General features: G+C 44.3%; 5 protein-coding genes across 5 annotated transcripts in view; 4 read left to right on the top strand and 1 right to left on the bottom strand.

Moving 5' to 3' along the window:
* Nucleotides 1-2,375: 2,375 nt before the first annotated feature.
* LOC131886053 (uncharacterized) lies at nt 2,376-8,493 on the bottom strand. Its single transcript, XM_059234278.1, has 2 exons — nt 7,597-8,493; nt 2,376-7,463 (listed from the first exon to the last, which is right to left on the bottom strand). Exons 1-2 carry the CDS (start codon nt 7,903-7,905, stop codon nt 2,883-2,885), a joined length of 4,890 nt encoding a protein of 1,629 aa, XP_059090261.1. The 5' UTR covers nt 7,906-8,493; the 3' UTR covers nt 2,376-2,882.
* Nucleotides 8,494-12,790: 4,297 nt separating this feature from the next.
* On the top strand, nt 12,791-15,905 carry LOC131886060 (serine-aspartate repeat-containing protein F-like). The gene is made up of 2 exons (XM_059234290.1): nt 12,791-13,110; nt 13,187-15,905. The coding sequence occupies exons 1-2, from the start codon at nt 12,926-12,928 to the stop codon at nt 15,768-15,770; spliced, it is 2,769 nt and encodes a 922-aa protein (XP_059090273.1). The 5' UTR covers nt 12,791-12,925; the 3' UTR covers nt 15,771-15,905.
* A 963-nt stretch (nt 15,906-16,868) lies between these two features.
* On the top strand, nt 16,869-20,566 carry LOC131886081 (Y+L amino acid transporter 2-like). The gene is made up of 9 exons (XM_059234314.1): nt 16,869-17,149; nt 17,717-17,963; nt 18,038-18,260; nt 18,333-18,574; nt 18,643-18,787; nt 18,855-19,179; nt 19,282-19,431; nt 19,998-20,175; nt 20,341-20,566. Exons 2-9 carry the CDS (start codon nt 17,780-17,782, stop codon nt 20,391-20,393), a joined length of 1,500 nt encoding a protein of 499 aa, XP_059090297.1. The 5' UTR covers nt 16,869-17,149; nt 17,717-17,779; the 3' UTR covers nt 20,394-20,566.
* A 69-nt stretch (nt 20,567-20,635) lies between these two features.
* LOC131886099 (V-type proton ATPase subunit F) lies at nt 20,636-23,697 on the top strand. The gene is made up of 4 exons (XM_059234339.1): nt 20,636-20,832; nt 20,962-21,043; nt 23,258-23,340; nt 23,407-23,697. The coding sequence occupies exons 1-4, from the start codon at nt 20,782-20,784 to the stop codon at nt 23,557-23,559; spliced, it is 369 nt and encodes a 122-aa protein (XP_059090322.1). The 5' UTR covers nt 20,636-20,781; the 3' UTR covers nt 23,560-23,697.
* Nucleotides 23,698-25,046: 1,349 nt separating this feature from the next.
* The window catches only part of LOC131886071 (uncharacterized), a 45,853-nt gene continuing 44,688 nt past the window's right edge, over nt 25,047-26,211 (top strand). Inside the window, exon 1 of the mRNA XM_059234302.1 lies at nt 25,047-25,633. Within this exon, the coding sequence (XP_059090285.1) occupies nt 25,417-25,633 (217 nt within the window). The 5' untranslated portion in view covers nt 25,047-25,416. The remainder of the gene's footprint in view (nt 25,634-26,211) is intronic.

Genomic DNA, 26,211 nt, shown 5'->3' with positions numbered 1-26,211 from the left:
CTATAATTATCGTTCTGAGATAGTTGGGTGCAGGCGTCAAAAAAATGTTGTGATGTTTCAAGTGTCACATTGGATATCGACAAAACGAATTTATTATAAACATGTTAACGATGACGAATTTCCAGGCTCAACCCTCTTTACTTGTTCTGTCATGCAACATCAATGAAAATCGAAATAAAGAAAAATCATATTCATCTCTTCATATGTTAAAAAGTGATAATATCCAAATAATTTAATAAATGCCCCGCAGGTCCAAAGATGTTTTACTAGGAACATTGAGGATATGAGAGAGCTCTCGTATTGGGAGAGGTTAGAAAGGTTGGGATTGTACAGTACTCAGAGAAGGTACGAAAGGTATCTGATATTGTATGTTTTCAAAAGCACCCATGAGCTTTGTCCCAAACCAGGATTTAGGGTCAATTCTAGTGACCGTAGAGGCTTAATGTGCGTTTTGAGAGTACCTTCAAGCCCTCGAGAATCCAGGCTAATCTTGTATGTTTTCAAAAGCACCCATGAGCTTTGTCCCAAACCAGGATTTAGGGTCAATTCTAATGACCGTAGAAGCTTAAGGTGCGTTTTGAGAGTACCTTCAAGTCCTCGAGAATCCAGGCTAGTTCGAACAATGAAGTCCACATCTCTTCTTTCTCGGGCTCCTTTCATTGTTTAATTGGCTTCCCTCTAATATTTGTAGCACATGNTTCAAGCCCTCGAGAATCCAGGCTAATTAAAACAATGAACTCCAACTCTCTTCTTTTTCGGGCGCCTTCATTGTTCACTTCGCTGCCGTCAAATATTCGTAGGGCATATCAACCTTATATTCAAGGATTAGCCAGATCCCCCAACTTCAATTCTTTGGTCGATCAAATAATATATCAAAATAAAAGTTAAGTAAAATGAATCAATGTTTCGTCTTGAACTGCTGGAATTCCAATCCCAGTAGCGGTAAAGAAGTCCGCAAACCAAAAAATTGCTCAAATACTTACCTTATATTTTCGCTCCTCAGTTGCAAGATTTGCCAATTTACAGACCTTTTTCTGACAAAAGCCAGAGAAGAGCATTCTGATAAAGGAAGAACTCGAAAAGCCCGAATGCAGTTACCACCGGAATGAGTCATTTCAATTTTGGCAGCGAAAATCCCTCCTTACAAATGCGTATCCAATCTACCGGTCGTGAAGGAAAATAATCTCTTCAAACTTCGACTCTGAATGCGCTTTTTGCCGTTTCTTTGTGTACGATGCTGAATGTACTGTGCCTTCGTAAGGCAATCATAGGTGTTTAATGTGTATGACTCATCCAACGCCAACAAGATACGCTTGTACAATAAGACGAGCCTCCACTCATCTCAATACGTGCCAGTGAACCGCTAATGGTTGCTTGAATGGCGAATGTTATGGCAAGCTTAAACAGATATTTGCTTTGTTCATGATTCAGCCCATCGTTTCAATAATTGGCCCACTGTTTCTTCTGTTTAATGGAGATGAATTTCGTGGTACTTAGGAGGAGTGGAAGCACAATCAGAGGGCCTTAAGCTATTTCGGAAGCGTTTTTCTGTCAACAACCAGGAACGTTTTAATCGTTGGGATAAAAATCAAATGCCCTTTAATGGATGAATATCTAACCTGACAACAACCAATAAGAACAATCAATGTTCTATCATCAAACGGTCTTTCACGAATGTTGGCACATCTAGCGAAAAGGGACATTGTTTATCGTCATGTTGCTCATCAGTTCACCCTTTTCAGTAGGGTTCAGTAGGGTAGCCCTCTGAAATACTAAAAGATAGCCAGGTACTCAACAAAATATTCACCTTACACATCAGCATAAACGCCCAGACCAGACTCAAATACCGTCTTTTTTTGCTCTTGCTAAAACTGATTCGTGACTTTCCGTGATCACTCTTACATAATTCAATGTGAAGCTCAAATTAGAATCAACGAGCATGACTATGGTAATGATCTGAGAATGCTCGGGCAAATTGCTCGTTTGATAATATGTCTACCTATGAACAGTGGCAGAACAATGAACCTGTTTTGTCAGGGCAAAGCTCGCAAGATAATCTCACTAGGTCAAACGAGGCCATTCCTGGTTAAATTATAACACATTTCAAATCAGAAGCATCGCAACTTCCTGTTTTCCGCGAGCTGCATCTTGCCATAACTCTTGAAGTGGTTTGAGGGCAATTTTCTCCTTAGTTGATATTTTCGCACCCACTTATGCTCGATAGTGGCAAATCATCGCCAAAACATGCATCAATTTACATAGAGAAGAGATCTGTCAAAGCCCCAGGTTCAACTGAGATACTTAAAAATTCTGTTTTCTAGTCAAAGGAATGCCTTAGGGAAAGAATTGACTACGATAATGACCAAGAACAAGGATAGGGACTAGAAGAGACTTTTGTATTTTTGACTCGTGAGAGCAAAACAGGCAAAATATATGAATATTTGTGAACAAGTGATGTTGAATGTCATATAATGTGATTCAAGTATTGTAAATGGCAAAGTAACGTGAATATCCTTTCTCTGAGATCAAACAATATGTTTTCCGTTTTTCTCATAACGTATGAAATGTACAAAACGATAATGAATGGCGCCATTTTGTCTTTTTCTTTGCCTGGATTAGTTATATTCCAAGGTGTTTTGGTAGCGGACATCAAATGAGGTACTCTCAATCTTACCACAAACCGCATCTTCACCTGAACATCTAAAAGTAACCGCTAAAATTCCAGCCATGGCGTTCTGAACCGAGGCGAGTATGACTCATTTTGCCCCTTATCATACTCAGGAACTCAGAGGAAATAAGCTTCTATCATGAGATTTTGGCACGCCTTATCCCAAAAATGATATACTACATGGGAGGCCAAGTGCACTTTGACAAAACAGGTATTAAGGCTTCGGAACAGACTTCTTCTTCTTCCTGGTAAGCGTGCTATAGATCTCGTCATCCTTAGTCACGATCTCCTTGAGTATTTCTTTCATCAGATCGCCTTCGCTACTGGCCATTGAAACGGTGTCCGGAGACTTCTTGGCAAAAAGTGGTGACGACGAAGGGGTTCCATATTCCGAGTCTTGAGGACTGGCTACTTCTGACCCTTTCAAGCCAATTGAACTTGGACGCGGGGTGGACTCTTTCTTAGCCTTAGGCATCTCTTTGTCCGGAGTACTTCCCTTGATTTTTTCATAAATGTGCTCTTGTTTTGTATTATCTTCTCTCGATGGGCCGCCATCATTTAAGTGTGAGGCCGGTTTTTGAGCGGAAGCGCTGGCCGAAACTTGAGTCCGAGCAGGCACTTGAGTTCGAGAAGGCGGCGGCATTGGAGGTGGGGCCGAGGGTCTAGTAGGGCGTGACGTAGCAATACTCGCAGGCCTCTTACCAATCGATGATGCCGAGGAGGAAGAGCGAGACACAGCCGAGGGTTTCGGGCTATTGGAAACGGCCGTTTCTTTCAGGTTTGAATCATTGTGCGAGCCTTTGAATTGACCTCGAGGCTGAATAGGCGGAGGCGGTGCTGCTCGTTTTGGTGTTGGACTCAGGGTCTGGATTGGGCTCGATCTTGAGATCGGAGTATTCTCAGTGCCACAAATCGGTACTAACTTGGTTTTTAGATCCATTGTGGATTGAAGAATGGGTCCAGAGATTTCCAATCCCCTTAGGTTAGACCTGATGCTTGAATCACTACTGGCGTCTGGGTCAGGCTTTTTGGTACCATGAGATAGCTTGGATTTGATTTTGGCCAAGCTACTGCTCCCTGATGGGCTCGGGCTTGATACTTCGCGGTCGGGCGAAGCGATTGGTGCCGATGAGGTGGCACCCAGCGTGGTGGTTGTTTCTCCATCAGGTTCAGATTCATCGATGTGACATATTACCGCATCAGAGGTCAAGGGAGTCGGTTCTGTGGTCCATGTTGGTGTAATTATGGACATTTGGTTCTTGGGAGCACTTGCTACAGTTGGGGAAGGTCTGGGCGATGACATCAGTACAATCATTGATGATGTCATGGTCGGTTGATGAATGATTGGAGGATTATTCGGATTTGTGGGACTTGGTAAAGTGATTGGGTCGCAAAAAACAACGCCTTTAGAGCTCCTATCTCGACGGTCCGTTTTGGCGAGAATGGAACTCTGCGAGATCCCCGTGCTGGGAGCTCTTGATATTAACGATTGGGCTGAAGACGTAGCAGTTTGTAGGACTGGTTTACCAATTTCTGGCCTCAAGCCACCCGGAGTCGAACCAGACGGTAATGTGGACGACTTGGGCATATTCATATGTGCTCCGTAGATGGAGCTCAAGGAAGTTGGCAAAGTGCTGTTCTTTGTCATATGAGTTCCATGAGCTTGAACCACTTCGGACGGCTCTGAGCTCTCCTTGCTGGTGCTCAAAGGCTGGAAGGTGCTAAACTGAGATGAAGGGGAGACTGAAGTAGATGTTGTAGGCTTTGTGGTAATGGCAGAGGTCACAGACGCAGTAACAACCACAGACGGAGACGAAGAAGCAGCTTTTTTAAAAAATGGCGACTGCAGAGGTTTTGATGTCAGCAAGGTAGTTGTTCCAGAAGCAGATCTGCTGGGAGCTAACACAGTTGTTGTTTTCTTATTCAAAGATGAGGGTTGTGCACTGCCTGCTACCGATGATTTTGACGGCTGCAATGCAGTCTGCCCCGATGCTGATGAGATACCGGCACTCTGCGAAGATGGAGTCGTAACTTTGTGTTCAACTGCAATCTCAGCTGGACTCGAATCTGAGGCTAACTCATTCAATGAGGCCGGTTTGGGACTGTACCTCAAAGAGTGTTGCAATTTCTTTGAAGGCATTGATGCATCTGACAAGGCGGAGGGTGTAGAAAATGAAGATGAGGCTGTTAAGAAAGGAGATCTAGAAACAAGGCCTGAGGTGAAGGTGGAGCTGTGAGGGAAAGCAAGCTTCGAATTCGAGGTAGGTACAAAGATATTGGGCCTTGGAGGTGGCGGAGGTTTGCTTTGGGTTATAACAAGGGGAGACTCTCCACTTGGGGGCTCAAGTTCCTTTTCCATCACTATTTTGACGTCCTCTTTTTCTTCAACAGATTCGATTGGAGTGGAACTATCCGAATTTGGTTGTTGATGTTCCACCTTAATTTCATATTTTGCAGACGCTTCACGGGATTTGATTGACGTTGGAAATGTGATACTACGAGCTAGTGACTGCATAAAAGTGAGCTTCTCGCCTTCCACTCTACTGGCAGAGCATTGTCTTCCAAATTTGGGGCGAGAAAGGCCAAATATTCGGCTTGAAGATTCTTGTTTGAATTTGACAGCGTCTTCAGAATCGCTGGATTCCTTCACCGTTGTTGGTAACGAGCTCAACGCTGAAGTGCTGGTATCTACATGAGGGAGTAAGGCATGACTTGGTGTTGGACTTCCAAGGCCAGAATTCTCCAATGGTCCAGAAATCTCCAGCTTGGAATGGTATTTCTTCTTGCTAGGGCCTGCATCCACACTCGAACGTGCCTTTTCATCAAAGAAAAGCTTCCACTCCCTGGGACTGGAGGAAACGCCCTTGGCTCTCCAAGCCACAAAGCAACAAAATAAGCACAACAACGGAAGAAGAGTAAGGCACGCGACGAGGATGAATACCAAAGGAGACCATTCATCAGAGGAACTGGCAGGACCACTATCGATACTTCCCCCAGGACCAGGGGCATCACACAGTGGAGGTTCGTAACCGATGTTGCAGTGGCAATGACCCTTGCTGTTGCAAATGCCGTTGCCACTACAATCTCGTGGACACGATTTCGGACCAATGACTAGCGATTCCACAGGAATGCATCGCTGATTGACACAGAGTTTACCATCGCCGCATTTTGATCCTTCTGGAACCATTCCAGGATCAATATCATTCAGCCCCAGATCAACTAGGGCCGTTCGACAGGGAATGATTCGACCTCGAGAATTGATGAAAGAATGCGAGAGAATAGCGGCAGACTCCATTCCAAATTCAAGCCTTTCATTTAGATGAGAGCAATGTAGCATCCCACAACGTACATCCTCTAATGAGCACTGAATGTAGGATTCATTTATTCGGTTGTAACCGCAATTTCCATGTCGACTGCCTTTCAAATTCTGCTCGTAGCATTCGTCTTCGGATTTCTTGCCCGACGGACCCCAAAGTAATTTGCATTGGTCAGAGTGGGTTCGACACGTACCTTGGTAACAGAAAGCGTGGCCAACCTTGCATGGTGTCCCATCCACTTTATAGACATCGTTGGGACAGAATTCTGATTCACCAGTGCAAAACTCTGGGAGATCACAAGCATGATCTGAAGGCCGGCACAAATCGCCGGAAGGCTTGGGCCTGCAAGTCTTGAAGTCGCAGCATTCCCCAGTAGCACAAGTAGCATTAGCATACAAGGTGCAGCTTTCAGGATTACAACAGGGATTGTCGCAATGGTTTTTGAGGCCACAGTCGCATTCTTCACCTTGCTCCACGAAACCATTGCCACAAACCGGTGACTCAAATAGTTTGACGGGCCGATTTCTAAGACAATAGTCCATGCCTTGCTCAAATGCAAGGGCCAAATATTCGAGACTGCAGGAGCTCCAAAACGAGGGTTTGAGCGTAGACGAGGCCGGGGCCATAATACATCGGTCGTCGGGACACACGCAGTAATCACGATCATGCTCCATACCGAAATTGTGGCCCATTTCATGAGCCACTGTCGTGGCCACGAGCCCAATCACATCACTGTGCCACATGTTGACCCCGCCGGAAAACTCGTATGTACACATAGGCCCTTTCAAGGCTTTTCCTACCACACCTCCATCGAAAGTAATCCCGGTGAGTAGTTGAGCATTGTCATTGGGATGTTCTTTGACTAAGCGCTCTTTCCGATAATGGAGAAAATTCGTCAGAGTTTGGTCTCCGTTCGTGGATAACTTGATCTCGTCATATTCGGTCCAAACAATAACACCGACTAATGCGATGTAAATGTTCAGAGGCGAATAAAGGCCATTCATGACATTGGCAATGTCTTTGCATATCCGTTGCACTTTTTGCAGGTCCTCGTTGTGGTCTTGGAATTCTCGTTTATCCACCACCAAAACCAGCTCTACATACCTGGACCGTTTATTAGCATTCCACGGTCCTAATACTGCCTCGATATCCGATTTGTGATCAGTTTCCGGAGGGTGTAGATTGTTTTGATCACTCAGATAGCCTGAACCTTTTTCGTTGGACACACTTCGCTTGGTCCTGGAGGTGAAATTTGAGGATTGTAACGACGAGAGGTGATCATTTTGTTGGTAGAGCAGGTGGTACTCTTCATTCTCGGGTTCAATATGATGAAAATGTCGTCCATCAAAGACGACACCGTGGATTCCATCGCAAGTGGAGAGAGCGACCCATGAGTGAACACGACCCCGCACCAATCCGTTGTAGTGACACAATTCAACCTCCTTGGCCGAGGAAAACTTTTTGGTAAGTGTCTTACCCTAAAGCAAAACGAGAAAGAACGGTTTATGTCCAGTATGAGAGGCGAGAGAGTGGTGCCATAAAAGTTAGGCCACAAACAAGCCGTAAAGATAAGCAATAACTAGGGTTGAAGCTTTTCAAACGCTCACTTACCTCATGGTGATGTTTTTCGAAGTAGGAATCAGGGATAAGGTCCGTGTTCAGACTGAGATCTAAAGTCACATTTTGACCGCTCACCAGATCCTCCAAGACCAAGACCAATCGTTCCAGGTGATGTTGACTCTTGGCAGAACCCCCCCATCTATGGGAGGAATGGACTACTTGATTCGATTCTGAGTTGAAGATGTGTCGGCGCACTCTCCGGTGAGTTTGGAATTCATGCTTCGCACCGGGTGTGGACTTGGCTAAGGCCGGGACAGAGCTCAGGAGAATCATCCAAACTAGGGTACGGAGCCCTCCCATGATCCCTCACTAATCACGAACACCTCATGGGTCTGACTTTGGCTATCCAAGTGCTATTCTGATGCTATGGACATGATGGAACCTCGGTTTTGGTTCGTGGATTTCCTCACTTTCTCACTTCAGCAGGCAGCTCCAGACATAGTTATTGATCGACTCTCAAGAGACCGTGGCCAGCAAGCACTGAAGCACTCCCAAAGCACGGGCCGGAGAGAGGCCTCCCCACTCCTCCTAGTAATTCCTCTGTGGTGTCCAGCTCCATCCAGCTCTCTGCTTCCTTGCTCTGGTTGTTCTTGTCCTCCTCCTTTTCCTCCTCGTCGTTCTCGTCAACGACGTCGATCCTCACTCTCTCGAGCTCTGCGACGGTCGTTCTCTTTTCTTTTTACACATTCTCTCTGTCTCTCTCTGTCTCTCTCTTGGCCCTTCTACTCCACCACTTTAGGGTTTAGGTAGGGTATGGATGTATGTATATCTCGTACGTAGTACAACGAGCACAAGACCGTCGTCGGACGCGAGGAGGCTGAGGTCTTTCAACCCCTGTGTAGCAGTATCACTGACTGAATTGAACCCTCTTAGGTTTCGGTCTCTCGATAGATAGACTAGTTCGAAATACCACTACTACTACTACTACTACTACTACTACTACTACTACTACTACTACTACTACTACTACATCCGATCCCTGGCTCCCACCACCGCCCTCAGAACAACAACTACTTCCTTTCACGCCACTCCAAAGCTAAGGCGAGGGTACGGGACCGCTCGTTCTAGGCTGTGGCCCCGGCAATCCGGTGTTCCTCCATCTATATGACATGGTAGCCTGAGAGAGCAGGATGTACGAGCACGTACTTGCTGTATGTCCATGACTGAGTATGCAGTATGTTCTGTCTACCCCGTGTACGGTTGTGGACAGATCGGACAGATGCTCACATGAACGGTGAGGAAAGACACGGACTCGGTTGGCCAAAAAAACCGTGATGTTGATGAGTCCTAGTAGTAATAATGCGAATGTGCATGCCGGTGGTGGGGGCGAAGCCATGATCGAAGTCACTTGCCCTCGTCCAGGAGCAAATATTCCTGCCCTCTTTGGACAGTGGAATGGGCGACGGGGTCAGGGGCATGGAAATTTAAAGGATGGACGGAATTTCGAAGCAGGCTCGTTGGGACAGCCACGGAAGGGGTTTTCTAGGGTGGATCAGGCTAATGATGATTCATACCAAAAATGTAATGCCCCCCGCCCCGCCGGTTAGTAATTTAGTAATTGTAATGAAAACCTGAGATGAGAGCACTGTCGCTCTTGCAGAAATATATAGCCAGTAAAAGTATGCACCCAACGGCAAATCCCAACCCAAACATGTGTTCCAGCCTTAATGTGAAAAAGAGGGCGCGGTCGAGGAACATGCCTTCTAGATTGAGAGATTGAGTGAGCGTGGACGCTTAATTAAAGGGGAAGCTGAACCACAGTAATTGGAGAACCGGGGATCAAGCACAACTCCTCATTAGCTCCAAGATAAACAAGGAAGTTAAAAATAGCAATATCAAAACCTTTCTGTTTCTTTGAAGAGAACTCGATTCATTTGTCAGCTCAACAACTCTAGAACGCCTTCCTCTTGCATTGTAATGAAACGCAGAAAAACTCGGCAATTCCACTGAGAGGCTAACCTAAACGAATTGAGAATAGAAATCGAGCGTGTAGAACCTAGACATTCAGCGATATAAATTTGCACAACTTTGAGTTCACAATAAAGGTGAACGTCCTATCATTGTATTGAACCCTACTAGAGGGCTAGTCAGCGAAACGACACTAGAAATATTTCCGAGAATTTTTTTTGGTTCCCTCGCGGCTGCCTGGTGTGTGCGATGGGGATCGGCTCTGAACACATTTAGTTCCGTGACTCTAAAAATCAAGTTAAATAATTCAGGGAGCCAGTGAGTTGATGGCTCGTCTGTCTACTTTGGTTGAAACTTAGTAACGTAAGAGAAGTCGATCAGCCCGACACCTTGCTGCCCAACTACCAAAATGTGTTCAAAGCATAGCCTCAAGTGGCCTCTTGGTTGGAGTGACTTTTCTCTGACAAGCCCTCTAGACCCTACCATTCTCAACAAGGACATGAGGCTTTCAACATCATTGTTCGAGGTTTGACCTCAGCCTTGCATTCCACTGGATTGTCAAATTCAGTTCATTAGGCTCAAAATCGACGAGGAAGTAGGGCAGGGACCTTTTGGTCAAGAACCCCTTCTGTTGCTGATCCTCGAGCAATGGTAACCAGGGGTCGAAAAAAACATTATTTTTGAGGGCCAAATATACACGTAAAAAAATTGTTCAAAAGCACGAAATATTCTGTTTTGGTTTGGGTTTCACGGGCTTTCTAACCACTATAGGGAATGTAATCCCCGGTATTATTATAATGGAAGGTTATAATTCGTCTATTTATTACTTTTCAATCTTTACAGTGTGTCCCAAAATTGAGTTCATGAATTTACACGTCTTCAACATTACCTCTTTTGCAGAAGATTCATTTAAACAGCTTTGAACAAACTAAAGAAAAGTAGCCGCTATACATCTCAACCAAGATCAGTCATCGGCTTCATGTTTGAGATTTTATTTTCACCAGAATACTTGGTTGTTTTGGGGCTCCCATTTTAAACCCTGATTAATGTCTAGGCTTGGTATGCAAAATGACTTTCCAGGTCAAAGCCATAGCTAATAGCCTTTGGGAAGGCGGATTTGAACTTGTATTTGTTTTAGAGAATGTCAGATGGCTCCACACCTCTCCAGATTTGTACAGAGTTAGCATCATGATGATATCTCTGGACTTAAACGTGTGATATATCCAACCACACATGAAAAAGCTTAAATTGAAAAGCTTTACCCACCTTCAACTGGATATGCTGATCAAACTTTCCATTATTTTGGAGCACTGCACCTAAATCTTTCATAGAATCTGCTCAATATATTTACCTCCATTATCTACAAGTGGAATATTTAAAGGAGTTGACCCAAATGTCATTGAGCGGAATTTCATTCTGTTCAGGGCCATATTCCTCTCAGTAACCCAAGAATAGATTATTTCTAGGTCCTTTGTAAGGCTAGTGCAATCTTGGCCATTCCTACCAGAAACTAACTTTGTATCGTCAGCATAAGAAGAGAGACTGGCAGTAATATTAAGCTTTTGAAGCGGGGCAATGAATATTATGAAAAGGAGGGGCCCTTGAATGTAGCCATGGGGAACACCTGACTTGACATCATGTATGTCACTATGGGATCCCTTGACCCTAACAATTTGCTTCCTATCATGAATGAAGCTTCTTATCCAATTAAGAACCTTGCCTTGGATCTCAATGTCATGAAGTCTATTCAACAAAAGGCCATGATCTGCTTTATCAAAGGCCTTGGCAAAATCAAGATAGACAACATCAACTGACTCATGCCTTTCCAGTCCCTTAATGACCTGCTCTAAATGCTCAATCAGTTGGGTAATTGTGCTAAAATGTGCTCCAAACCCATGCTAGCAAGGAGGAAGGACTTCATTAACTTCAAGAAACGCAACAGTTTTATCTTGATCTGTGACAATAATATTGCTCAAATTGACTAACTTTGTCAACTCAAAAGACTCATTGTTAGAGGAATGAGCTGTTGCTTCCAAACTAAGTGGGGTTGAAAACACACTAGGGAACTGATCTACCATGTTAGCCATAGTCTTTACAGTACTAATGGCTTCCCCATCGACATCACATGGCCCAACAGGGTGTTTCATCTTTCTCTTAGAGTTTGCAGTATAGAAAAAAAGTCTTTGGATTCAACCTGACACTCAGTTTGTAATTGGTCCTTTTTGATGGAGGCCTTAATTTTACCCTGAATTACGTCCAACTTGTTTTGGAGACACAGCAGAAAAATAATCTCTAAAGCAGAGACAGGAGCTTGTTTAAATGAGAAAAGACACGCTATATTTTGCACCAATTTTGCAAAATTTTGAACTCATGAAAAAAAGCTTCAAAATTATATTTATTCATTATGTTTTTTCTAAAAAATCAAAAGCCCTCTAAATGGTGTACAATGAGTCTGGAGGGTTCAAAAAGAGGTCAGAGAATTCAGGAAGGCCTCAATCTGTCCAAACCAGGTACAACCTTTTTATATTGTTGACAGTCCTGCTGGCAATTCCAAAGTACTTTGCAATGAAGGTTGGCTGGTCACCAGCAACAATACGTCCAAAGACTTTTTCGTGGAGCTTGGACATCTTTGAATGTAATTCCTATTGTTTTAAAGAATTTACCCATTAGGCGCAAAAGAAAGCTACAGATGTCATAAAATGTCTAAAGTTGGCTTTAAGTCCATAAAATTAATTTTAATCAGAATAAAAATCATTCTAAAAGTGTGTAAGATAATATGCGCCACACGGTATATTGCATTTACTTCCACATCTACCTACCTCAAGGGAGTGACTAAAATAATTTCACAATGGTGTGAATCACTTACATCTGTCGCGAAAAAATGTTCGATTTTAAGAACTGCCTTGGTCATACTTTTTTGTCCTACCTTTTTCGGATATTTCGAATTCAAGTAATGAGTTAAAAGTTAAACAATCGTCAATTCCAAACTGGCAGCTTTTTAATACCAAAGTGAGCCATGGATATCCGTCCTAGAAAAGATGGACATTTTTCTTCCATAAAGGCCCGGCAATACACGTGTAAAATAGACCATAATTTTTTGGAATGAATTGAATTGAAAACGTGCACCGTCTCATTAGAGGTATCAGAATCTTCAAATATCATGTCTCAGGTGCTTTTGAAAGTTGCAAAGTCAAAGACGCAATTTGTCCAATGTTTTGTACACATGTCGTGACCCTGACTGACATCGTGTTGTCTAACAACAGAAACATGGTCCCAGCACAAACGGGCGGAAATTACCACCACAACCACCACCACCATTCGTGTGTTTACCTCCATCCCCACGTACATCCCGAAACGTGACGTCTCATTGGTCTACCTCCGGCAATCCCCAGACTCGTCGGTCGACTCGATCATGACGTCAACCACGCCCGACACGAGAGGTCCGGCCTCACCCTGGACGGTTGAATCTGAGTGTCCTGGTGATCCGAGCCTCATGTCCACTCCGTTCTCAATTTCCAAAGGAATCGGAGCTAGAAAACGAGCCTTTCCCCTTGAAGATTCGCAGGGTTCTCCGAATTTACGACGGTCGCTCCAAGGGTAGGATTCCGTAAAATATCTCCAGTTTTTGGGCCCCAAGGAATCGGATCTCTATCTAATTAGCTTGGTTTTTTAGGGTGTGTGACTTGTTGGATTGCTCATTGTCTTCGCCCGGGAAAAAAGCCCGCGTCAACCCAGATGACCAGCTCAAGTTGAAATCCCAAGTATCGATAGAAGAACTGACGGATTTGAAGGCGTTTCGTCGCCGCTTGAAGACTTTTACGCCCAAGCTATGGTCTTCGGTGAATCCGGTATCACCTCTGATTTGCGCCCAAAAAGGTTGGGAGGTGTCTGAGCGCGATCTATTGAAGTGTTTGGTATGCCGCAGCCATGTCTTTGCCAAATTACCGTCCTCGGCCGAACCTCATGTGTTCCAAAAGAGTGTGACAAGTCTGCTCGATAAGCTCACCTCGGCCCATCACAAGTATTGCCCATGGGCTACTGTCTCCGTTCCCCGGTCGTATTTAGATCCGTTTCAGCCGCAACAAGAGCTGTTGGGTGATGTCGTTCAACTGATTCAAAGTAATTCCACCGGGAAGCATCGGGAGATCCTTCCTCTGTTTTCATCACGCACCCGAAACCATTTGGTACCTGGCGAACTAATCGACTGGCTGGCCCTAAAAGCCGACATAGCTTCGATTGATTCGGTTCAAAAGACATCGGCTGTGGTTTTAAGTCTCATGGGCTGGCAAATCGTAGAATCCTCGCGTGTGTTCGTCTACCATTGCCACTTGTGCCAAAGGAAATGCGGGTCATGGTTGTATTGCGCTCTCGGAGAAGAGCTGGATCCTTTGGAGGAGCTTTTTCCAGATGAAAGCGAGGTCATTCATGCCGAAATAACCAATGAAGTCTTGGTCTCCTTGACTTCTCAGTCTGTTCAAGATGTGTTGAAAGAGACACAAGAAGCGAGCCGGATGGACGAGGAAGCCGATTTGACCAATAAGGACGATGACCAAGAAGAGGAAGATTCGGAGCAAAAAGAACTGTGTTTTAGCTTTAGCCAACCTCTGGCTCTTGTCCACTCACCAGGGTCTAAAAGCGTACCACCTCCAATTGATGGTGAAAAGATTCTTGAGCGCGTCTTCTCAAAACCCCTTGGATTTTCTCCACCTTCTCGTGCCATGTCTGAGGCCAGCATGGAGGTCAACTTTGATGAGCGGAGTGTCCTTGATCTCAATGTTTCAAAGCCAAAGCCTACGGACGGCCAAGACATATTTCCACCTCAAATGAAAAAAGATTGGAGTAAGACCAAAGTAATGGATTCTAGTATGGATGTGAACTACGACTCGTGTAGTGTCATGGAAGGAGAGTCAAATGCTTGCGCATTAAGCAACCTAGACTCTGTGTCGCAAACTCCTAGTGAGGAGCTGCCCGTTTCTAGTGAGTATGCTCTGGAACCTGAGGCTCCATGTAAGGACCTAGACGGTATCAACGATGCAGGATTGGCCGAGAGAGTTTTTGGAAGTGACATCTTGCAAGCTGTAACCAAAACGGCTCTTCATTCGGAAGCATCAAATCTAGAAGTTCCTAAACCGGACGAAAGCATGATTGCAAATCTTGACCCCTCCAGTCCTAAACCCTCCGTGACGTATCCATTAAACCATCTGAAATCTGCGGTTGGTAACGACGTGATTGCAGACATTGAATCGGATAAGGAGACCGATGCATTGATTGTGGACGAACAGGAAGACTTGGAAATCGAGCCGGACGCTGAAACTGAAGATGAAGGGGAACGCGACGAAGACGAGGATGTTATTGGGGCTAATAATAATCAACAGGCCAGTGAAGAAGAAGTAAATTACGATGAAAGACTCGAAAAGCAAGACAAAAGTCACTCGGACGACGACGACGCGTCATCAAATAGTGAAACAAGCCCTCGAGATTTTCCTCAGTCGTCAATGAAAGCCACATTTGAGCCTCAGGGTGTCGGCTGCGAAAGCAACCCTGATAACGATCATTCGTCAAGTAATTATGATGATGCGCAAGATGATGTATCGGATCCAGACGAACATGATCCTCGCGGCAATGAAGGCGTACACGATGCTGGTGAACTGGAGGACGTAGATGACGAGGACAAAGAAGAAGAACAAAGTGAAGAGGAACACGAAGACGAAGAAGACGATAATGTCGATGATGATGATGATGACGATGTTGATACTGGCAATAATAATAGTCTAATGTTAGGTGACAGTGAAGAGGATCAGGAGGAAGATGATGACCCAACCCCTGACGTGGTGACTCTTTCTTCCGACGACGATGAAGACGAAAAATTGCGTGAAGATGATAGCTCCATGTCCGACCTACAATTATCGTCTGAGAGCAGCCCATTGAAGAACAGAAACGGCTCTGGCAATGAAGACCAAGACGTCAATGAAGAACCATTCCCCAATCTGGATGGATGTTTCGATTTGAATGGGGTCAATACAAAACCCGGGTTTCATCCCCTTCGTGAGCATTTGCGATGGTGCCCGTGGGTAAATCAAGTGCATGATGGTTCGGATCAATTGGGTTGGACGTCGCTAATCAAGCAACTTACCCATCTTCGTGAGAAAGAAATTGCTCAATTGACTTCTGGAGATGATAGTCCGTCGTCTCATCATCATGGATCTCGAGAAAAAGATGTTCGAAATGCTCAGGGGCTCTTAAATCTTTGGACTTAATTTTCTTCCGCCTAAAATCTGAGACCCCATAAACGCCATCATCCACGGTTTTATGATTACAGATCACTTCCGTGTCAAAATTTCAATTTCTAATTGGTAATTCTTCAGACAAATATATGGTATTGTTTAATTAACCTTTGTCTGTCGTTGTCATGATAAAACTTAATGCCGACTCATAAGGCGGCGAGTGATTATCACGAATGAGCAAACACGATCCAATAAGAAGTAAATTGTAGAAAAAGTGCTTCATATTAAGATTGCTTCCTCAAAAAAGCAATCAATTACAATTACCTACACACCTTAGAAAATGTGATTATTACATTTGAAAAGACATCCTCCGAAAAGGTAACGTTACGAATGCATAAGCCTGTCAAAATTGTTCAACTACTTGTCAAAGTGCCAGATTGTGAGGGTAAAATTACATACGTTTACAGTAATAAGAATGATGTTGTACCACAATAATTATCTAGATCACAAATACCAAATATCTTAACCTAATCATTTTGATCTAATTTTACCGTTGGATGGTGTAACTTTTTGCGCTTGAATGGGATCCTCATTGGTTTGCATTAGAGGCCTTCTAGTTTGCATTATTGAAAAGTATTTTTGGCCATTTTCTTTCATCTTATTGAGAAGTGCATCAACAAAGTCGTGAAAATATTAGACCTTTATACTATCTCTAAAGTCATTTCACTTGTGAACTTCTCTGGGCAAGAAAAGCTCCCTCATGTTACTACTTCCTATAAGGACAGAGAACGCGACTTTGTGGTCAGCGCAGGTTTCTAGCATGAGGTAAGTCCCCGGTTCGGTTCTTCTCCAAATAAAACTGTTTACACCCGCAATCGGATAACCAATCTGGCGTGGGCTTTAACATAACCTCTCAGAAGTTGTAAATAAAGACAGATAGATGGCTGGCTTCGTTGGCCGGACGACACTCAACTTACTCTCCGACCTGACAGCCACTAATTTCAATGACAGCCCATCGGAGCTTGAAACTTCCTGTCTATTGCCAATTTTCCCCTCTGTTTTCTATTATAATAGGCACAGTTGTGCATGCACACAATAGCGCAAATGCACTTCGAGCTTTCGCCGGTTCTATGTAATCGACGACAGATTAAAATGTTCGTGTGCCTGGGCCTTCATCAGAACTAAAAAAGAAAGCCCTTCTATCACACGCAGAGGGAGGGGAGGATTTCGTAGTACCACAGTTGAGCTAGCGGATCTTGCCGAGTGAGCCAAGGACCGCGGGAGATCGTTGCGCCGTCGGTGAAAACTAGGTGAAGCTCTACACGTGGAGATGAGCTCATGGGAAAGCTGGTCCACATTTTGAGACGAGGAGTTGAACAACCAAAACAAAACGGGAGTGTGGCCTTTGAAGGGTGAGTTTCATTCTATTTTTATCATGTGGGGCCCAAGACATGGATGGCTTCATGTGGGCTTCCACAGAAATGAATGAGTACCGAGTGACCCACAACATTCATGTTACTCGTATGTGTGAGGGATTGGGAGTCATATCCTGGTCACGACTTCGGGGTAACAACTCCATCGAGCTCATCATATGGTGATTTTAGTCATTTGTGACAGATTGCTAGAATCTCGTATAAGTGCAATATACTGGATGCTGAACACGCACATTTCTTAACTAAATCAAAGCCGGGGTGGTGAATTCCAAGGGGCCAAGCAAGTAGTATGTTCACTCTCGACTGGGCAGAAATTGCCCGAGTGCGAAACATAACGCTCTTCTCGCCTTCTTGATTTTGAACGCGACTAGGATACTAGGACAGAGTTGGGATACAATCTGTTGGATCTCTGAGACTCACCGAGTCCCGAGAAACTTGAACCCTCTTTATTGGAGACACCCATACACCCATACACCCATACATACATATATCGCTTGGATGAGCTGATTTGGAGCACACTGGGCTTACGAACCGTATTGTTTCCAGGCAGGGTGATTGTTCGAGTGTTGAGTGTTTCACGGTCCGGGGATAATTTGATCCGAAGACACCATGGCGGTGACGAGTCCGGAGGATCCAGTTGAGGCTAGACCCATGTTGAATTCCTCCCCCGAGAAAAATGAGACCGTGGAGAAGAGAGAGAAACATGGGGATGAGGACGAAGGTGTTCATATGAAGAGAGAGATCGGGCTTCTCGAGGGTGTTGCCATTATTTTAGGAATCATAATTGGATCAGGTATTGTATGGTGACGATGAACGACCAAGGCCAGTCGAAAGTAATTCCATTGTCTGTTGGTTAATTCTGGATAGGAATATTCATCTCACCCAAGGGAGTTCTTAAAGAAACAGGATCCGTGGGCATGTCCTTGGTTGTGTGGAGTTTATGTGGATTTCTGTCCATGATTGGCGCACTCTGTTACGCGGAACTCGGCACCTCGATCCCCAAGTCTGGGAGTGACTATGCGTACATCAACGAGGCGTTTGGTCCAATGCCATCCTTCTTGTATTTATGGGCGGCCAACGTCATCTTCGTGTAGGAGAGCACTCAATCGATAGGGAACTTGGTACCATCCATGTATTCATGTATTCATCCTACTTTCCACAGACCCACCACGAATGCCATCATGGGTTTGACCGTGGCCAGCTATCTCGCACAACCTTTCTTCCCGGATTGTGAGGTACCGCAGCTGGCCATGCAACTCATAGCGGCACTCTGCATTTGCTTCCTCACTTGGTTGAATTGCCATAGTATGAAAGTCACCACCAGTCTACAGAACATGTTCATGTTCACCAAGCTGACAGCCTTGGCCTTGGTGATTGGCGTTGGGTTTATTGTCTTTGTTCAAGGTGAGAAACTTTGTATTTGTCTCTTCATGATGAGAATATTGGATTGACGTTGGTGATATCAATTTCAGGAGGCTACAAGAGGTTTGACAATGCTTTTGCCAACACGGAAACGGATCCGGGGAAGATTGCCGTATCGTTTTATTCGGGAATCTACTCCTATGCGGGCTGGAACTATCTAAACTTCATGACCGAGGAATTGAGGGACCCGTATCGGTAATCACTTCAGTATCAGAATAAGGTGGCAGGTCAATATCTCATTTATCAACTATGTTATTCTTAGTAACCTTCCCAAGGCCATCTACATTTCCATTCCCTTGGTGACTATCTCTTACGTGTTGGCTAATGTGGCTTACCTGGCCGTGCTCGATCCGGTGTCGATGATTTCGTCAAATGCAGTGGCAGTCACGTTTGCCGACCAGACTTTGGGCATCGGATCGCTCTTGATCCCGGCTTTGGTGGCTGTGTCGGCTTTTGGTGGCCTTAGTTGCCACATCATGACATCAAGCCGATTGTGCTTCGTAGGAGCTCGACAAGGTCACTTTCCGGACTGCCTTTCTATGATTACCGTGGATAAATTCACACCCAAACCGGCACTGATATTTCTGGTATAATGAATATTTCTACCTTATCCAGTTTGCTTCCATATCCACAAGGCCTTGACACAAGAAGGAAGAGCCAATCATATTTTTCTACTCATTTTTCTTTAGTGTATTTTGTCCTTGTTCTACCTTGGCGTAGGGGATATTTATTCCTTGATCGATTACGCCTCATTCGTGGAATCCATGTTTATTCTCATATCGCTAACTGGTCTCTTGTATCTGCGATGGAAACGACCTAATATGGAAAGGCCAATTAAGGTGCGTAAAATACTTTGATTACATTGGATACATATAGATGCGGTTAGAGAACAAAACTATTGGGTTGGATCAAAGCACGTGGCTTGGAACTTTGTGAGGCACTTGCTGACGTTGATTATGGACTCACAGGAGCCATCTCTTGCATTCTCTCTAATAGATAAAATTTGCTCTTGAATTGCTGTATTCTATTCTGATACTTCCTTCTACTAGATCCCTTTTAGCGATTGTATCTCCTCGTTTTTCTTCTTTGAGCCGCAATAATGTTGTTCGAAATGTATCAATTTTTGGCCAATCCTTGTTATGAACCAATCTCACTTGAACAAAACGCTATTCCATAGCTTTGAGAATCATGTTTTATGCATATGACTTCTGAGTTACTGTTGTTAATAAGATTTTGTCTTTAAAAATCGCAGGTTTTTTTATCAATCCGTGAATAAGCTCGTGAAATTCTAGTCATCATCTAGGACTCGTTTACAGCCCTATTGTGAATTGATCGTGTTTGTACGGATTGTTGATGTTTTATGACGATTCAGGATCTTTAGCACTAATACATCATCTCTGCATAGGTTCATTTGGCTGTGCCCATCACGTTCTTATTTATCTGTACGTTCCTCGTGTTCATGCCCTTGTACGTACGTCCCATGGAAGTTGGAATGGGTCTCCTGATCACGGCATCAGGCATCCCCATTTATCTGGTTGGAGTGAAATTAACCAATAAACCTGCTTGGTTTACAACCTTATTAGGTAAAAGTCTCTTCTTTGAAAAGTATTTTTCAGCTCTAGTCATGACCCTGGGTCACGGAAGATCCATAATTGATTTCATCAACCATGCCAATTCTGTCGAAACTTCGTCCGTAAAATGTTGGAATGACTGATGACAATTTCTGATATGTTATCAATTGTTCACAGGTCAAGTGACGAACCAGACTCAAAAGCTTTTCATGTCCGTGAAAGAGGATTAAGCGACCTTGGAGGGCGGGTTTGGAAACCTTACACATGCTTCCACCTATCTTCATGATCTGATGGGAATTCCGGCCACACATTTTCTATATTTGTATCTCAATGTACGTGATCTCCAATAAAGGTGTCGTGACCCTCCCCAAACGAGAGAGTTGGATTTTCTCATGGCCCTGCAGTTTCCTCGTTTTTCTCTTCGCTCTGTCATCATCACATGATCACTAAATAAGGGATTCCAGTTCAACTACAACACAAGCACGTACATCTAACACAAGTTACCGTTCTTGACAAGGACACACACTTCCATTTAAGGGCGAATTCAGTGGGTTGGAACGCCTGATCCGTGGCATTCATAATTGCTGGAGAAGCAACTCGACCAACTGGAGTAGCACCATGGCCTTGCACGCAGCTAAGGGCAAGCTTATCGGAGTCATTGGAGATGAAGTAAGTTTGGGATAGGATTTGGGGAGTTTCTCTCCTTCAGTGATTATGGAACAACTGAACGTATATATCGATCGTGGACATGGGCCATTTGATGCTAAGCTGGCTACCTTGCTTACCTCTGGATTTTAGGACACGTGTGTGGGATTTCTCTTGGGTGGCATTGGCGAGATGAACAAGAATCGTCATCCCAACTTCATGGTGGTGGACAAGAGTAAGTTTGAGTTTTGTACTGTGCTCATCATATCATCAGGAGCCGGCGTTCATTATCGATCTAGTCTTCAACATTCGCTGGTTTTAGTCACAGGTGACAACGAGAACTGCTCGGCAATTATATCATTCAGGACCGAAAGAATTGAACGCATTGGTTAATGCATGTTAATGCTAGCATGCTATTTAACACTAGGCACAACGGTCTAGAAAACTGAACCCGATAAATTAAACAAAATAGCCGATAATGAGCGTCATCTACCCTTGGCCATACTTGAAATGCCAATTGAATTTGAATTTTTCAATAATTGATTGTCTATGCATTGCTATAGGGATTGCAAGATCCAAAGTCAGGTTATGATTAAAGGGACCTTCCAGCAAGGAAGATGGATAAGAAGCAGTCATTTCTACAAGAGCTTCAAACCGTTTTTGATCGAAAACATATGGGCGAGAACGACCCCATCTTCGAGACGCCTTCTCGTTCTGGATCGAAGCCAGAGCTAGAACCACACCCAAATCCAACCTCCGCTTTTCCTCAGCCATCCTTAGGCGTCTCATCCAGCCTCGATGTGAATTCATCGGATTCCCTACGATCCCTGACCCTATCCCTTCAGAGCGAGCAAGATCAATATCTGATCCAAAAATCGGCCCGAAATGAGCTCGAACACAAATTGGCGGAAGCGGACTTGCTTTTACGAAAGGCTAAAGAGAAACAAGCCCAAATGAACGAACCACGACCGCCAAGCGAAACTCCAAAGGCTCAAAAGTGTGAGTCTATCCATAAAAATTTTTGGCAAGAGCGAACGGCTTTGCTGATCCAATCGGACCAAACTCGGAAGGAGCTGGAGAAACTCCGACAAGGATTTGAGGCCTCTCGCATACGCCAACAGACCTTGCATACTCAACGAATGGCCAAGATTCAATCGGAGATTGACGAAAAGATCCATGTGCTTCAACAGCAGATCGAAAAGCAGCAGAACGTTCGCAAGGAGAAATCACAAAGATTGGCGTCCCTGCAAGAGCAACGTTGTCAATTGGAATCTCAATCTAGTCGAGATATCAAAAATATCCAGCTTGAAATCCAGCAACGACATGAGAAGACCAAGCAAAAGATTGGTCATCTCAAGGAAGAACATGACAAGAAGTTGTCCCTCGTTGAGGAACCCACTGCCATTCTGGAAATGGAGGCAAGGTCTCTTGAGAGAGAACTCAAATTCCTCGAAAATGAAATCACGTTCCAAGAAAGCCTTCAGGTAGCCAAAGACCGGGACTTTGAAGATAGGATGGCAAATGTAAAGCACTGGTCCACAACCCAAGCTCAAATGTGGCAAGAACAACACCAATGCATGACAATGGAAGTCACTCAACTCCAAGCAGAGGCCAAGGTTGCTCAAGAACAGTTCCACAAAGATCTAAACAATCAACAAGTCGAGAGGCAGCATCATTTAAATATAACTCGAGACGAACTGGTCAATGTTCTTCAACAACAGACTGAGCTCCGATTGAAGGTCGCCGATCTAGAACAGTGCGTAGCCAGCCATAGAATGAACGGAGCCAAGGCAATCTCTAATTCCAAGATAGAATGCCAGACTGAAATTAAAGCAATTAAAGGAAAGAAAATGGAAACTGACAACAAATTAAAACGCTTACAATCGGCTATCCGAAGCGCTACCGATGACCCTGAAGTCCATATTCCACGCTCAGGTTTGAGTGAACCCCCTCATTCTCCTGGAGGAGATCTTTCTTCTAAGTTAGAAGCGATTGCCTCATTAAAGGATAGAATTATGATCTCGTCGAAAGAGTATTTGTTCAAAAAGCAAGGCATTCAATCTCAAGTCTGGCATGATATCACCAAGCTGGTTTATTGCATTGGTCATTGTGAGAATCAGGATTCTAGCACACTGGATACCTCCCGTACCCCAGATGATACGAGTGGACGATTTTTGGAAGAAATCAGTGATTCTGAGCAAGCAAAACTTGAACAAAAACTTTGTGAAATTGACGCTTTTCTCCAACAAATCGCCGACAGTCTGTCCTAATCGTCGTCATATTCGTTAATTTGGCAGAAGCTTTCGAAGTTTCTATTTACAAGTTCACTTTTAATTATGGAATAAATTCATAAATACCCTCTATAAGAGACACTCGGGTATTCTTGCAATCCCTATACTTTATTAACAAAACCCCGTTGTCATATAAAATCATTGATGATCTCTTTCAGACACGCCTTTAACTGACATTGAGGAATGCTTGAAAAAGTTCATCAAACGTGACGACGTTGACATCATCTTAATCAATCAGAACGTACGCACGAGGGAATAGATTCCAGTGGCCAAACCTTCAAATTTACCTATTGTTTATACTTTTTAGATCGCAGAAATGATTCGCCACACCATTGACCAACACACGGCTCCAGTTCCGGCCATTTTAGAGATCCCTTCCAAGGATCATCCGTATGATCCATCCAAGGACTCGATTTTGCGACGAGCCAAAGGCATGTTCAGCATTGAGGATATGCGTTAAATCCATTGCTTTTAGTTTCCTTTGGGAGAGCCACCGAAACCTCACCCATTCATGATTGATGTCAACTACAACAGTTTTTCTATGCATTTCGTCGGTTGCATTGTTTTGATTTGTGTTCACTAAAGATACTGAAATGTTCACACTAAATCGTATCATTATTGATTGCCCCATCCAGCTTTACGAAAGGAATTAAACCAGAGATTTACAGATGGAGCAATTACAAAACCAGAAACAATCGCTGGTTTTTTTTTCATTTCTGTCATCCTCACACTACTGCGCCAGACTCGCGCTGGAACCTAGATCCATTCGCCTTTTCCGAGTTCCAAGGGATTAGTCAATCTGCTGATCAATGAAAAATGTCCAGGTCTTCCTGCTGATGGGGCGTAGCGATGCGCTACATCCTAGAATAATCAGAGATTATGTGAAGCTCTAAACGCCATGTCCAGCATAATCCTTAGGATATAGTAGCTTAGCTATGGATGACTGAGTTGGCCGTTCCTCTGGAACAGCCTTACAGTGAAAGTGTTTATAGCCCATCTGGAGAGTATTGCCCTTGAATGAAATGTAGGTTACCAATGCACAACAAACAAACAGACCTTTCCTTTTTTCAGAACAACCAACACAGTTCTGGCCTCTTTGGGCTGGTTGACATGAAATTCCGATGGAAACCATATGTAGGTGCCTCACTCCCAACGCTTCCATAATCTGAATGAAGAGAAGATGCCCATTTGTTTCTAAAAAATAACCAGGTTATATGTGTATCTATTTCAGTGAAAACTTTTGCCGGCGGATGAAGAGTATCTCATATCACCACAGTTTCTTAGAAACTTCCATAATATAGTTGTTTTTATCCCATTTCAGCAAAAATAACGTGACATCTAAATTAAAGCACCCTATTTGCAATTTAAGGTTGGCTGGACTATCTGTAGTTGTTGGATAGATAAAGAGAGTCGCCCAACTTTATTAATAGCCCCCTAATGAGTAGTGACTCGACTATGACTCGACCTACTGAGGTCGCATAGTGAGCCATGACGACAATGTACAATTGCCACAAACGACCTTACATTGCGTTAATAAATGAATACATTACAAGAAGAGAAACGTATCTGTGTGTGTGTGTGCCTTCTTTCAATCAAGATGCTTCCAAATTCGGTTTCGAGAGGTCATTTCGTAGTAAGCACTGTGGTACCTCTTTCTAGTCCAGCATGAACATCGGTTAACTTCTGGTCTTGTCCACAAGACTAGATCATACCAATGAAGTTGCGATCGTGCTCGAAAAATGCGCTCGCATCATCTTCGTTCTCCTCTTTTTCCTGGCGTTGTTTCCCCCGAGCCTCGGAGGATTCTTTTGCGAGGGTTGGGAGCGCTCGAGGATCGAGGCTGCCAAGCCGGTCGGTCGGTTCCGTGGAGATGAAATTGTTCCAGAGAGGGTCTCATCACCAGTCAAGGAAGAGACACATGCATGAGCGGATAATTCGTTTCAAGCTAACTCCTGGGTTCAGTCGTACATCACGCATACTTATGGAGAACACTTGTCACCATCACCGGCATAAACCATCACCACCACTCTAAGATGATGTGAAGTGGCAGAACTGTGGAAGAACCATCTCCAGTCTAGTTCTCATCTTGTGACCTTCATAACCAGAATATCATGATTTTCTTTCAAGTGCGGGGATAACAGTCAAAATTGGGTCCCTACAAAAGAACGGGTGGCAGTCACAGCAGTCCACCCGTTTGACTTCGGATGGAGCTGTGGCTGCAGTGACTCCTTTGTCGGCCTCGCGAGCCTCGCCTCGAGGCTTGTGTCGCCAATGCCGAAGCATCAATTGTTATTCCATTATCTTGGGCACAATTAGCATGTCCTGTCTGATGGGGGCGTTAGTGACTGACCTTTGGGTTCACACTACGGAGCCAGTCACTGTGCCCGTGGGCTATGCCGCATTGTCCAATCGAGGACCGCAAACCAGTGTCTCGAATCTCGCAATGGGCCATATGAGACGGGATTTCGCGGTTGATTTTCGCATTGGGTTGTGGAAAGTGTGCCCCCATTTGCTAAACGGCTCAAGCTTAGCAGGTAAGACCAGGAAGGCATGTTGGACCCAAGGCTCTCAAGTAGTAATTTGGCCTCAAGCTTCTCGCAAATCGGGTTGGAACCTCAAGATGAGACTGTCGAGGTCTTGGAGTCAGTTCGTGATTGCATTGCCAAATTGTGTGTCCTTACTGTAGCTCCTTCAATTCAGTAAACAGATTGTACTGCCTACTCTCATTCAACAGGGCTCTGGTTGGCTCTGTCTTTGTCCGAAGTGGTTTCTTCAGCGGTTCAAAGTGCATAATGTAAATACTGTAGGGTATGTACTTTGAAAAGGAGATGTTAGGGTTTTACCAATGCCAAATCTGATGTTCGCCTAGAATGTTGAGTGAGAGTGGTTTTCAACCATGTCTTTTGTACAGTGTGTGTGCCCGCCCCCTGGACTGTCCTTCTACTTTGTATAGTTGGTGGTAATGGTGTAGTGGGCAATGGCACCACTCACTACTGCTGTTGTAAAGGTAGAGTATATAAGGTATGGAAGCCACTTGCTCCGAGTGACTTGTGAGTGAAGAGAAATGAAAAGAGACTTGTATTGTCGTCGTGTGTCCACAAAAAGTTTTCTT

Source organism: Tigriopus californicus, chromosome 1 (assembly GCF_007210705.1).
Source record: "Tigriopus californicus strain San Diego chromosome 1, Tcal_SD_v2.1, whole genome shotgun sequence".
NCBI lineage: Eukaryota > Metazoa > Arthropoda > Copepoda > Harpacticoida > Harpacticidae > Tigriopus > Tigriopus californicus.
This window is presented reverse-complemented; position numbering and strand designations above follow the sequence as displayed.